Source organism: Barbatula barbatula (assembly GCF_947034865.1).
Source record: "Barbatula barbatula genome assembly, chromosome: 5".
Taxonomy (NCBI): Eukaryota; Metazoa; Chordata; class Actinopteri; order Cypriniformes; family Nemacheilidae; genus Barbatula; species Barbatula barbatula.
The window spans coordinates 23,230,511-23,244,873 of NC_136769.1; the positions used below are offsets into that span (position 1 = coordinate 23,230,511).

At 38.6% G+C, this 14,363-nt stretch overlaps 2 protein-coding genes across 2 annotated transcripts; one reads left to right on the top strand and one right to left on the bottom strand.

The window, feature by feature from the left end:
* Positions 1 to 930: 930 nt before the first annotated feature.
* On the bottom strand, positions 931 to 5,708 carry gsg1l2a (gsg1-like 2a; the record flags this gene model as incomplete). Its single annotated transcript, XM_079456243.1, has 5 exons — positions 931 to 1,201; positions 1,296 to 1,407; positions 3,515 to 3,667; positions 5,147 to 5,194; positions 5,408 to 5,708. The coding sequence occupies 5 exons, from the start codon at positions 5,706 to 5,708 to the stop codon at positions 931 to 933; spliced, it is 885 nt and encodes a 294-aa protein (XP_079312369.1).
* Positions 5,709 to 11,196: 5,488 nt separating this feature from the next.
* On the top strand, positions 11,197 to 13,911 carry rcvrna (recoverin a). The gene is made up of 3 exons (XM_079455579.1): positions 11,197 to 11,945; positions 12,187 to 12,298; positions 12,386 to 13,911. The coding sequence occupies exons 1-3, from the start codon at positions 11,565 to 11,567 to the stop codon at positions 12,502 to 12,504; spliced, it is 612 nt and encodes a 203-aa protein (XP_079311705.1). The 5' UTR covers positions 11,197 to 11,564; the 3' UTR covers positions 12,505 to 13,911.
* The last annotated feature ends 452 nt before the right edge of the window (positions 13,912 to 14,363 follow it).

The following is a 14,363-nucleotide window of genomic DNA, read 5'->3' on the forward strand; positions in this document are numbered from 1 at the left end:
TAAAACACCACGTTTCTTTCACATGTCTCCAGATAAAACTGTGGAAGTGGATTAATACAATATACTGTATGTCAAGATTATGAGATTATAGCAAACTCTTTGATTTGTTTATTCATTTCAGTTATTTACTTATAAGGTTCATTAAAAACGTCATTATATAACCTCTTCCTAGATCAGCACTGCTCTGTGAAATCTGTCAGTTGTCATTATTTGAGGAGTTCTGGTTCTCATTATGTTATATATTTTTATATATTAAAAATACATTTTTATATTTTGAGCAATAACAAATACATGAAAGAAACACATTTTTTAATACATTCAAAAAAAGACTTGCTGTAGATTTATCTAATTTACTGGCAACGGTTTGTTCAAAGATAAATGAATGTTAAAAGTCTTTATCTTTACAGAAACAAACTATAAAATAACAGCCTCAAGCAAAGCATTCTGGGAACCAAAATTAGAAAAGAAAACAGAACAAGGTTGATGAGGATTTCTGGTTCCCAGAATGCTTTGCATGAGGTTGTTATTTTATTGGTTTTATTCTGTAAAGACTTGTTCGTTCATCTTTTCACAAACTGTTGCCAATAAATGAGATATAAGTCTTCATGTTCTTACAGTGTAGGCCTGTGTGTAAGCGATGCTCAGGGTCCAGAACAAATTGACACTTAATCGCATCTCTGTCACCACAGACAATCATTTTGTAATTGTTTAGTGCAAGCCATTTAAGATTGAAAAACATGCTACTCTTATATTTGTAAGAGCGCTGTAGGAGGATCATAATGTACAAGTACAGTATAAACGTTCTTCGATAGGGCTTCACATGTAAATAACAGTTTCTATAAAAAAATCACTTAGTTTAATCCATGTTGACAAAAGCCCTTGTTCTGATAGAACTGCACAAAAGGTTCAGTTCTGTTGAGCAGAGTACGTTCACAGGTGATATTCTCCTCCCCGATCGTGGCCGACGTAAGAAGTTTCGATGCCATTAACAGAGAAGACAGTGTGTTGGTCAGGTTGCTCTTGTAATGAAGTGATGTACCATAAATCTTCTGGCACCTCCAGCTCAAGAATCTTCTGCTTGATGCGCAGTTTCTTCTCGATGCTTCGCCGTTTGAACTTGAACTCGATGATGGTTTTAGTGTAGCGGTTTAAGGCCGTGACCGCCGAGCCCATGCAGGTAGCGAACGAGCCCCATGCTAAACTGAGAGAAAATGATCATATTTATAAAAGCAATTGACCTATTTTTACCCATTTACCCAAAGTATCTCTTATGCTCTTACAAATCTGAGACTTACAAATAAGACCAGCTATAGTCCCATGTTTTAGGTCTCCAGTCTTCCGGACCCATACTGACAGCCAGCTGAAAAGCTGTGGTGAACATCATATGTGCAACCATCCCAAGAAGACCTATGGGCACAGAAAAATGTAGGAGACATTACTGTGAAAGTGTCGTGGTTATTGTGTTTATCCACTAGATGGCAGCATGATATTTGCATCTCTGTAATCTGGTCCAAGAAAAACTCAATCCGGTTTGGAAAGATCATCCTGATAAGAAGCTGGAATTATCACGAGAAAACAACAGTTTTAGGAGGGGGTTGTATTAACCCAAAGTATTGAAGGGATAATTCACCCATAAACTTTACCGCACCTTCGGGTTGTCCCAAAGCACAAGAGTGCAAATAAAATGTTGTTTCATTCTTCTAGCTCAACTTGTTCTCAGCATATTTGCATATGCGTGTAGCAACAGAATACGATACAAAAGATTATACAAAAATACAACTGAATTGTTGAAAAATGCAAACATCAAACAGAGAGTAAATGTTCTGTGGACGTTAAACACACACATGCATTATATGAGCGTAGCGACTGTTTCGTGTCGTCTCTTTTAATAGCAGGTGCTGATGTGCATAAAGTCTGCGGATGAGCATTCCTACAACCTTCGGGATTAGTGAAATTATATGGGGGAGGGAGGATGGTCTCTTCTGGTCATGTCACGTACCAAAACCACTACCCCCTCACCAATCCGATTACAACACAAACCACCAAATCCCTGTGGTGTTGGGATAGCTCCCACATCCAGAGCGGAGCTGAGAGGCTGTGTGCCGTTCTGATCCACACGCACATACACACCTGATATATGTTATATACGTACACCCAGTAAGGATGTCTAAGAGAAACCTTTTTACATTTCTCTGTTTCGAACAAATTCAAACCAGTCCTAAGGTTATGTCATAAAACAGTTGTGTCGTAATAGTAGCTGATTTCTGTCCCGTCTTTGCTGAAAGTTGGATTTGTTGTATGTAATCTCATCTCTCTTTCTGACTGGCTGGGGTAGAGCTAGCTGGATTTTCTGTGTTTGGCAAATGAGCGTTCAATAGGGACTGCTGAAGATGTGGACTGTAAGAATTAGGGAATATCCTCTTATCGTGGCTATCCGAGAAAGGGGAGTGGTTACTCAATGTGAATAATCTAAGTTTCATTAGATTTTTCTTGTGCATAGAAGCAGTTGGGATGAATGGGAATATAGGACTTCATAGTTTTTTGGTTTAATAGAGTAAATTCCGGTCGATTGGGACACTTTTGAAAAGTTATCTCAATAGTAAGAAAGTGGAGGTGAGGTCTGTATTTAGCAATGAATTATTAACTTCGGTGTAAGTCTTATTTCTTGAGCAAAATAAAGTTTATCTTGTAGAAATTGTGTGTAAATATGTAAAGTATGCACGGCCCTAGAAATGTTTATATTGGATGTTTTACAGACACAGGTCATGCAACTCTGCTGTCCCATGTTTGATATAAAGTTGATTTGATCTTTAGTTTCAATACATTTTCTTCATTCGCTCTGCTTTATTTCACTATACAAATATTTAAATTGAATCTTTCGTGTGCTATTCTTTGTAAATATTCGTATAGTTGCAAAAGTTATTACTTTGTATTAAAAAACATTAAAACAATGCAGCTGCTTCCTTGTTTTGAGATGAAAAGGTTTGTGTTTTTTATTGCAGCCTTGGGGCCGTCTTTGCTATTGTACCTTAAAACATATGAAGAGTTTGGTTCCAAAATGCTTTCAAAATCTCAAAAATCTTGTTTTTTATTATGTTATCATGCTTTACTTGTCTTAAAACAACTGCAGTTCGATTGATATTCATTGATATTCACAATAAAAAACATCAGAGTCATCTCATTTTGAAACCTAACTCTTGAAAGTCTTTTTTTTGTTTTTATGTACATTCGCAGATAGCACCGGTACGTCTTGTAAGATATCTGCTAAAGATCTGGAAAACATCTGCTAAACGTCCTGGGAACGTCTTACAGACCAATTCTAGATGTCTATATGACATCTGACATACATCTCAGAGACGTATTGAAAAATACATCTTACAGACATCGAATAGACATCTCCCAGATACAGCATGAGTGCTTTCAGAGCTTTAGTAAAATCAATAGCAAATCGTGTTTTGGTGAAGGGTCTGAAACACAAAGAATTGGTCATTGTTGTATCTTGAGAGGTTGTTACCTGAGAGAGCAGTGCACACAGCGGCAAAAGCGTTCAGCTTGAGCCTGTTGATCAGGTTAAAGCAGGGACACATCTCTATCACCATGAGAGCTCCACCCGTGAACAACAGAGTAATGTAAAGGCATTCTGCCACAATACACAGCCATAGCACCCCTGAAACAGAAACACAGAGTCAATCCGGTCAACATTAGACTATAGATATTTCTGCAAAAACACTCTAAAATCCTAGGTTGTTTTTAGCCCATTATTGGATCAAATGTGAACATTGGATTACTAACCTACGCTGGGTTATTCCACCCAAAATGCTAGTCTGTTTTAACCCATAGCTGTCTAACAACATCCCAACGTTTCTTATAACCCCCAAAACGTAAGAATATGATAATTTTGCATAAAAAACTGCAGGGTCTAGTGTTCAAAAGTAGCCTAAAATGCTGAAATATCGAGACTTTTTTCGCCATAGAAAGGATTTTCAGTTTGAATAAGTGTTACAGTTTTTCATGGTTTGTCATGCCAAATGCTTAGGTTCGGGATTCGCTAAATCCTTCACTTCAAATCTTCACATTTACACAGGTTCCACGTGTCCACCGTAAAATGTAAGCATGCATGTTTTTGTACATGTGTGCCAAGTATTTCGCAATGTTCATGTGTAGTTTTTTTCACACGCTTTCAGAATGTCAAATGCCAGGAATACATTGTACTGTACATTTGGTATAGAACCACTGATAGTGCAGGTCAATTTGTGTTGTTTTCACTTCCTGTGACAATATGACCAACACAGCTCACTGGGACGTCCAACCATTTGTACAGCACACTGTATGTCTTTATAGGTTGGTGTGAGTTCTTTTCTTTGACATTGTTTGACATTTCTTTCAAATTGATATCTGTCGTAGTTTTGTATGACATCTGTCCTGTGTGTTATGCCAAAACATGGTAAACCAGCTTTGAGGAACTGCAATTGATAAAGTGAGCAAGAGAGTGATGCACTGCAAATAAATAAAAAATGTATAAAAACATGAAACTGCTCTGTTTGTATCCTGAGCTTTTCAGCGTTATTTCTTCTTTTTTCTTATTCTGTGCTATAACTAATAAACGTATTGCTTCAGGTTGTGTGAGTTTTGGTCATGTTAACTATATTTTCTATAGTGTGCACTTGACACTCAAGTGACTGCCCTCGTGTCATTCCAAACCTTTCTTCTGCAGAGCACAAAAGAAGATATTTTGAAGAAAGTTGGTGACTGAACATCACCGGCCACCGTTCACTCACACAAAACCAATGCAGGTGAATGGGGTCCAGTTACAGACATTCTTCAAAATATTTTCTTTTGTGTTCTGCAGAAGAAAGAAAGTCATACAGGTTTGAAATGACACGAGGGCGAGTCAATGATGACAGAATTTAGATTCTTGGGTGAACCATCACATTCACCATTTGTTCATCCTCACGTCATTCAAAACCTGTGTATGTGTTGTTTTCTGTGGAACAAAAAATAAGATATGTTGTGGGGTGTTGTTGGTTATCAATGTCTATCAAAAAAATGAATGTAACCCACTATAACATTTTGGTTTTGTATCTATTTTGAATGAAAAAGGTTTGTGTATTTGACCATTTTCACTGTTCTTAGTGTACTTACCCACCTCTTTCATGATCCGGTGCGATCTCTAAAAAGCTCCTGCAGTTAAATCCTATCAAGGGAGAAAGTTCTGGTTAAACGTCTGATCTGCATTTGCATTTGTATTTGAGATCAAATGGTGTAAAAATGTACACTGCCGCACGACCAAAAAACAACAACATTTGATATTTAAAACGTACAGATTTGACTACATATTTCAACGTCTTGCACGTTTGCAGCCCCAAAAAGTCCACCTGAAAGAGCCACCGATGGCGTCATAGCCTACCCTGTAAGTTGACCGTTTGCTCACAGGAGAACCAGATGCCCGTGTGAAACTTCCTCATGAGGAACTTCTCCTCTCCGGTCTCGTAGATGTACTGCACCTGTCGCGTGTCATTGATGTTGGAGCTGTTAAACCGGATGCAGTACGTCTGCTTGACCGTCACAAGCCCCGTGCAGAATGGCTTCACCACCTTCCTGGTTCCTTCACACCAGTAGCTGGTGGTTACAGCCGACACAGCCATGGCGAACGCCACGTAGTTGAAGGTAAGAGCCAGGGATGCTCGGTGAGTACGCCGTATACCCATAGCACTCCAGGATGACGCACAATGAGACGAGTAATCCTGGCTTCAGGCAAGCGACTGTATGGTTCCTTGCTTCAGACATTCAAACTTTTTGAGTTTCGTAGCGTTTCAGATGTATGGGGTATTATAGATGTTTGTATATGCCATCTGTGTTTTCTGCTCCCTGGAAGTGCTGTGCTTGGATTTGATTCACGGATGACAGCTGCTCTGCTCATGTCTGCTTCTAATGCTATCAATCTCTTTATGTTTGGCTCAAACTCATCCCTCCCGCTCAAAGTCTTCCCTTCCCCCTCAACTTTTTCCCACTTTGATCATTTCAAAGGGCAAATTGGAGACCTTGGTTTTGTTGTTTCATCTAAACCGTAGCTCATTTCGCCGGGCGTAGCAATAAAAAAGATTCGCAATCAGATTATGTTTCAATCTGATGCTGGTTCCTCTGCTAGCATGCGAATTTACCCCATTACACTACATTTCATTGTAATGTCAAATGACAACATACATGATTTCCAGTAGTTTATTGAACATCTAAGGATCTATGTTCGCCCAATGGCTGCATATAGCCTCTTTGATGCTAAAAGACGATTTCTTCAGATGATGTTTGTGCCCAGCCACACACACCGGTTTATACTGTATGTGTGTGTGCACACAGCAAATCCTGTATGATCTGACGGCCGGATGATTGATGTGGGATATTGCATATGTTATTGATGTAAGAAAACAAGCTAAATAGGATGTTGATAAATACAGATGTCAGTAGAAAATAGTCTGTTGCCCATAAGAATGTTTTCATATTTTATTATTACAAATTAAATGTAAGATTTTAACCTAAAGCTCAAACAGCCGTTCATAAGCATGAACATCACATGGTTATTGCTATGTTATCATTATCATAGCTCTTAGATTTAGCACACATATACAGTAACAGGGGAAGAAGGTGAGGTAATAACACGATTTTCCAAGGTAAGAGGACATCCCAAAATCAGATTAAAGCTCTTTATATCAAAGAACACTGCATGATCTGTTTCCGAACTACAAACACACAGAGTTTAATACAATGCCATTTTTTTGTTTACTCTACCTTTCTAAACCTTTACAGATCTGTCCTATTACGGTTTACCAAGTGTATTCTGAAAAAGGTACAAAGACATGACTCTAAATACATTAAGCTCCAGAGCACTTTTTATTCACTTCTATAGAGCTGCTTGATATAATGACAGAAAGAAACATTTGAAACATAAAGACAGTATTCAGTAATTCCTGTGGGAGTAAAGGGGAAAAACTCAACCGCTGGGATGAATTGACCCTGAAAATGTCAATGTTTGACCCAACAACCCAGCATAGATTAATTATCAACTGAAATATTATGTTTGTTCTTTTTTGACCCAGCGCTGGATTGAAAATAACCAAGCATTTTTTGATGGTACAAACATAAAAAGCCCAACAAATAGTATACATCCTGTAACTTACTGTAAGACACAGAAGGATAAAATTATAAATAAAACTAATAATACTACACTTTCTACAGTCATGTGGCAAACAGCTTAATTCACTGTACTACTGTAATAACACTGTAAAAAATCCCGTAGAAATATTAAATTAACCATTCTTTTTACAGGATTCCGGTAAATTTATATTTTTTGACTGTATTTACAATATCATGAAATAAATTTCTTTGGACATTATACGTGAAAATCTGCCAAAAAATGAAAGTAAAATTCTGTGTTTTCCAGTGTACAATTAATTTGACGTATGCAGTAGTATACCGGCTTACCTCTTTCATCAGCACAAGGTACATTTGTGCGTGCAAACATCCTTGACATTTGATGAGGACTCTGACCTACATCTTCTTTGCTCACAATATTTAAAATTAAACATTGTCCTGTGCAGTTGTCTCTTGTTACATATGGATTAAATGCTTGGAGACATTTTTGCCAGCACATTAATTTCTTCCTGTAGCTTATTGTGTTAGCAGCACAAAAGGTCGTGCTGGGGGAACACACATACTGATCCATGTATACTGTACATTAAACACCAAGTCACTTTGGATAAAAGTGTATGCCAAAGGTATGAATGTAATGGATTTAAACTATGAAAAAATATACAAATGATATATTTTTGTGATGGGTCATTTCAGTTTTATCCATACTGTACTCTCCACCCAGCATGCAGTAGTTTTTCTGCAAGTAATCTGTTCATGAGGTTACATGTTGCCGATATTTCAAATCACACGACTCCGCTGCCCACTTGATTGAGACTTTGCTGTAAATTCCAGGAAAAGGGACGCTAAACCACAAAACTGCTTTATATAATCCTTACCTGCACAGCCTGTAATGCCAGAGTCAATTACTTTTGCGATTTATTTTCTATACTGTGCTTTGTAATCCACATAACTGCACATATACCGGAACACACCAAACTCTGGCCCTAAAAGATCCATGTAAAATGTATTTTATACAGCCTGCCGCAGTGTAGCGCATAATTCATATTCATAGAATGATCGTACGCACAGAAAGCGCATGTAAACCTTTCTCTCAAATGATCACGTTTAATTAATGTCATTCGTATATGAAAGAGCACCTGTCAACGTCCAAATCCTATATGAGCGACTTGTATTTCCAAAAACCTGCAGCACTCGGATAGGCAAAAGTGCATATGTAGCAAAGTTCAATAAAGGATGGAAGGAGGCAGGAACCGGCAACAAACATAATACAAACTTAAAATATAATAAACACACAAACATAATAACACAACACATAATCCAGGCCTGGTCCACTCTCACCCCTCACAGTTGTCGCTCCTCTCTTATGCTTCCGGAGCTCCTTGATGCGAGACCGGTGCACGCGCAGCTGACGTTCATTACCACTCGTGTCACCGGCCTCGCGCCGCTCCCTCCCTCACGGCTCTCGTCCTGCCCTGCTCGCCACAGCATACGTCTGATTTGATATTAAATTAGAAAAAGATATACATCATCTGATTAATCAAAAGCTAAAATTCGGGCTGAAATTATTTACGATCATAATTTGGATGCAGTTCTGTTTAACAGAATAAGTCTGAATCTACCCCGCGTGGTTATTTTTATAAGCATTAGCCTCGGCTAAAAGGTAGAGGGGAAGGCGTTGCAACAAATTATAACAAAATATTTTAAGTGAATTATTAATCTGAACTTCATTTTAAATCGTTTGAATTGCTTAATCCGTTGACTGAATTTCTTGGCCTCAGCTTGGAAAAATTATATTCTTTTGATATATGAGATACTTTGCTAGCAAGTCCTGGGTTGTTGTCTTTCAATGAACACAATCAATGGATTAACCAGTATCACTCTAATAACACATCTACTTTTTCCATGAACCATACATCTACTCTATACAGACCACCGGGTCATCACACAGACTTCCTAAAAGAGTCTGTGGGTGCCTGGATGTTGTAGAGGGGTTCAAACTCCCAGAGCAATACGTCCATTAAGGAGGGCTCTGGAGTGTTGTGGCTCGGGTGCACATTGTGTGGAAGTGGTGGTGGTAGCTGGGACACTCATTGAGCTCATTGACAGGTCTGAGAGCGTGGAGGATCATGGGAAAACACAGGAGAAACTGGCATGGGACAGGAGTGTGATATGGTGACATTTATATACTTCAACTGAACAATTTATCGTTTCTAAAAATCTAGCATCGTATACATTTCATTGATGCACCTTGAGGATAAAATCTTGCAATAATATCAGGTAATTTTAACACCATGTACTGTCTTTGGTTAATTTGATACTTTCAACAACTATTATTATTTGATTTTATTTAAAAGTATTTACAGTAAAGCTGCTTTACAACAATGAGATATGAAAAGCGCTAAATTAATATAATTGACTTGACTGTTCAAGTTGACCTGTCAAAGCCCATGGAGTGTCACTTTTAACAAATAAAAAAATATAATAAGTTAAAGCATAAGACACAAATAATACAAAACTAATAATAATTCTGTGGTTGTTCAGGAGGGGAAGTGACAACATGTGCGTTGCTGTTCATTAAGTGAGACGATGCGGTGTGGATTTGACCAGCATACACTCTTCGCAGGTTCTTTAAAGACCATCTCTTTCTTACCTTTATACGAACTGAAGAATCTTTATTTCTTCACAAAGAACCTTCTGCGAAACAGAAACGTTTTTCGGATGTTAAGAGTTGCTTGCTACATCCCATTATACTAGTATGCCCTTGATGCTTACTGTTTTTGGGAAAGGATATTAAAGTGGAGTGCATAGCAGAAACACCGTGACTGTTGTATTGCTTAGACAATACTGTGATTCACACGAACAATCACACATTAAATTCAACTCCTTGCATTTAAGTTTGCATGTACAGTCAATACGTATGATTTGATGAGTTCATGTGTGTCATATGACAGCTTTGAAAACCCCTGATATGTACATCCATGCTCTACTAATATACATGTTTAGACGTGTGACAGTCAACTCGTGTGACCGTCAGCTGAGCTGGTTAACAGGATTGAACTGTGTGTTTATGAGGATAGAGAGGTCACCAACAGAGGCACACCCACCCACAACAGCAAATAAACAAACCAAACCCGACCAAAACAGACCAAAATAAGTTCAAATGATATTAAGAGTTAAGAAGTGCAAATCAAAATGAATGGTCAACTACTCGATTTAGCAGTAAACTAGACTGTCAGGAAAAGTTACATTCTTTATCTGTACAATGCTCACAGTCGATGTTTAGTTACTGTGTCAATTTGTGGATATCCTACAGTTTTAATGCTGTGAAACATTGTCAACATAATTGTATATTTGCAGTTCATAATTTTCAAGAACATTTTTATTAATAAACAACTTTTTCTGATTGACCATCAATAGAGAGAGTTTTCTGCAGAATGATGTAGTTACAGCTCATGCTAACCAGACAAACATGACACCTTACTCTTCATATCTGCATGTACTTTCCCTGGTGAACATTTCTGAATGACAGTTAAAGATATGTCTAGTCCACACGTACACGTACATGGGTATTTTTAGAAACAGTGTTTTCCCTTCTTCATTAAACTATGAATAGCTAAACTATGTAGCCATATATAACCATATAACCATAAAGCCATGTTGGCCAATCAGAAGCCTGGAATCCGACGTCAAACAAAGGACATGGTAGCGCGCATTTCAACGGATCACGGTTTTGTATACCTGTGTTTGTGAGGACAAGGCCTTAGAGAACAGCTTAGGTCTAGGTTATTAAATTGTCACAAAGGTTGCAAAATGAAGTTAAGGATGGGTTCCTTTGTCCGGCTTTACATCTTGAAAAGGCCTTTTGACTGTCCTATCAAAATAAACGTTTTGAATAGACTAATTCTTAAATAAACAAAGGTGGTGATTTTGAGCGATACAGTAACACAGTGCTTCCATCCTAATTACCCCGTCCCGGTCCAGGCTAGTACACACCAGCAGATGTTGGTGTGAGCTGGTGGGTCTTATTCGAAATGAAAAGTGCACTGACCTGCTGCTTTACCCATCTCACTGTACAACACAGGTCACTTCGATAGCAAAGAGCAGCATTTAGTTTACAGTCCCTCTGCTGTAAGACCTCATCGTAAGGGGCCAATCAACATAATGCAACACTCACCAGAAGAGGTGTGACGTAACAAAATAATCTTTCAAAGCCTGTCTGGATTTAAACAGAGATATACATAATCTCATTCAGCATTTAGAGGGACAATCCAGCCAGGACGACGCAGTGGTCCCAACCACAACATTATCCTGTAGAGAAGCAAATCGGGAGCAGGAGAAAGAGTGTGAGAGTCAGAGAACGTCCGGCGAAAGTAGAAAAAAGGTAAATCGTCCTTTTTAGCTGTGAACGACTTCAAAATATGGGAAACACCAAGAGCGGTGCTTTGTCCAAAGCGATACTGGATGATCTGAAGATGCACACCAAATACACGGAGGAGGAACTGTGCACGTGGTATGCCAGCTTCCTCAAAGAGTGCCCTACTGGACGCATCACCAAGGAGCAGTTTGAGGGCATCTACGCGAGCTTCTTCCCTGACGCCGACCCCACCGCTTACGCCCGCCATGTCTTCCGCAGCTTCGACACTAATGCGGATGGCACGTTGGACTTTAAGGAGTACATTGTTGCGCTGCATCTCACTTCTTCAGGCAAGACTCTGCGGAAACTCGAGTGGGCTTTCGCCCTGTACGACGTAGACGGCAACGGAACCATCAGTAAAAATGAGGTGGAGGACATCGTACGGGTGAGTAACGCTAAAGTGTTTTTTACTTTGTGGTTGAATATGGAAAATAAACTAGACCAATGTCCTCATGGATAATGGAGAGTGATTCATTCATGTGTCTAGTGCTGGTAGTATAAAGCTGGTCGTTGTATTTCTCAGTATTTCATTTCACCAATGGTGAGCTTGATGCCCGAGAAAGCTCATGATATATTAAACCCAACGGACAAAATTGTTTTTAAATTGATATTATTATCCAATGCAGTCAATATTCAACATGATTCCTGCTGAAGACCAGAAAAATCTTCCAGAAGATGAGAACACACCCGAAAAGCGAGCGGACAAAATCTGGACCTTCTTTGGAAAGAGTGATAATGGTAAGAGTCGGTGTGGAACTTTCTCGCCTGTACATGCATCACGTCATGGTCCACAACGTCTTGACAACGACTCTTTGTTTTTTACAGATAAGATTGGAGAGGGGGAGTTCGTTCAGGGTGTCACAGAAAACAAAGATATCTTGAGGTTGATACAGTTTGACGAGCCAAAGAAGATTCAGGACAAACTCATGGAGAAGAAGCACTAATTGCACGCGTACCTGTGAGACTGTTCAGACCTCCATTTCCATTCATGTGACATCAGAACCTACTTTCCCTGTGGATGCGTCCAAACACAAACTCAGACTCAAGCAGATAAACACGGTGGTTCTTTTATTGATATCTGGACCACTTTAAATATGACCTGAAGAGAAACTGACTGAAATCTTGGCCATGCCATTGCTGTCCAATTTCAATAAGAGCAATTAGGCTCCTGTTAACAGTCCTACTCCAAAATCCTCAATCCTCTTAGGATGTGAAGGTCGGGCAAGACAAATCCCCATGCAGGGTCCAGTGGCTCTCCTCTTATAGATCCCATCAGGGTTAAGGTGGTTTTAGCTTTCATTATGCATTCAACAGACATTGGAACAATCTGTTTATCAGGTGACTGGATGAATTGTATAGGATGTATTTCTTCTACTGTGTGTAGAGAACTTTTTATGGGAAATTTTTATGTAGAGGATTATTATACTGTAAATAGATGTCACTATTATCAGAAAATGTAATTAAATAAACCATTGCCCGTTTACTTCACAAACGATAACTATAAATAAAAGAGTCCTTTAAGAGTACATCGGCACCCAAGTGTTTTTACCCAGAAGATCCATCTAGAATTACCATGACTTTATATTACATGTGGACGTTAGCTATAGGTTTCTTTATTGTTATCGTTCTTGGTGTTAACCAAACTTCAGGCGTGTAAAAGCGTCCTGCCCCGTTCAAATAAATACAACCTTAGAGTGCATCCCACATGTGTCTGCTTTGTAACGATGAATGTACCTGATTTGTAATGTAGAAGCCTGATGTGTTAGATTAGTGTAAATGCATGTTGTAAAATATGTTGGAAATTTTGTTTTCTTTTTCAAGCAGACAATTTCGTTTTTCCGTGCAAATAATATGTTGCCATCACTTCTTGTTTCATTTCATTGGATTCATTACACTAACTTACTTTTGTACGTCATCATCACAAAAACAAACCCGTTCAAAAATAGGTATGTAAATCAAGTTTTAATTGACTGGTTAAATCCAGAGTCCCAAAACAAGTTCAGATTTACTAAACTTGACTACTAGAAATGGCTCCAACTCCAATTGTATCTTTATCATGTTGATGCTGCTTACAGCCAAAGCCTTAAGGACAAGCACGAAACAAAGGGGCTTACCTCCCTCTGTTCTTAAAGCCGTCTTTGGCTCAGGTTAATACACTACATGGCCTGGTTTAAGCACTGGGATACTGAGCTTGAAAACAATGGATGGAGATCTGTAGCGTGGCCTCTGCTGACCCAGCAAAATACACAAACTAAAGGGTTAAGTGGCACTCTGTATAGACACTCGAAAGAATCAGAGATCCACCTTGTCCAGCAAGGATCTGTCCCCATTAAAGGGAAATGTCAATAATTCTTTCGTTTGCTCCCCGCCTTGTCATTCCAACTGTGTGTGACTTTCTTTTCTTGAGCAGAAAAAAAAGAATGTTAGTAACTGAACAACACTAAACCCCGTTGACTTCCATTGCATGAACACAAAACCACTGAGACATTTATCAAAGTATCTTCTTTTGTGTTCCACTGGAAAATATGCAGGTGTTGAACAAATTGATGATAGAATTTTCATTTTTGGGTGAGCTATCCCTTTAAACGGCTTTCAAAGTATATACGTACGTATATAGGCCCACGGCATACCAACCATATGGATAAATATAGTTTTAAAGTGTGAAATATGATGCCAGATTTATGTCCGATTTTTGCAATGAGATGAATTGAAACGTTAACAAACATCTCTCTTCCAGAGTGTACAAACCTCTATAAATCGCATTGCTTTAAACAAGAAATGTATAAAAAAACAATTAGAGTTT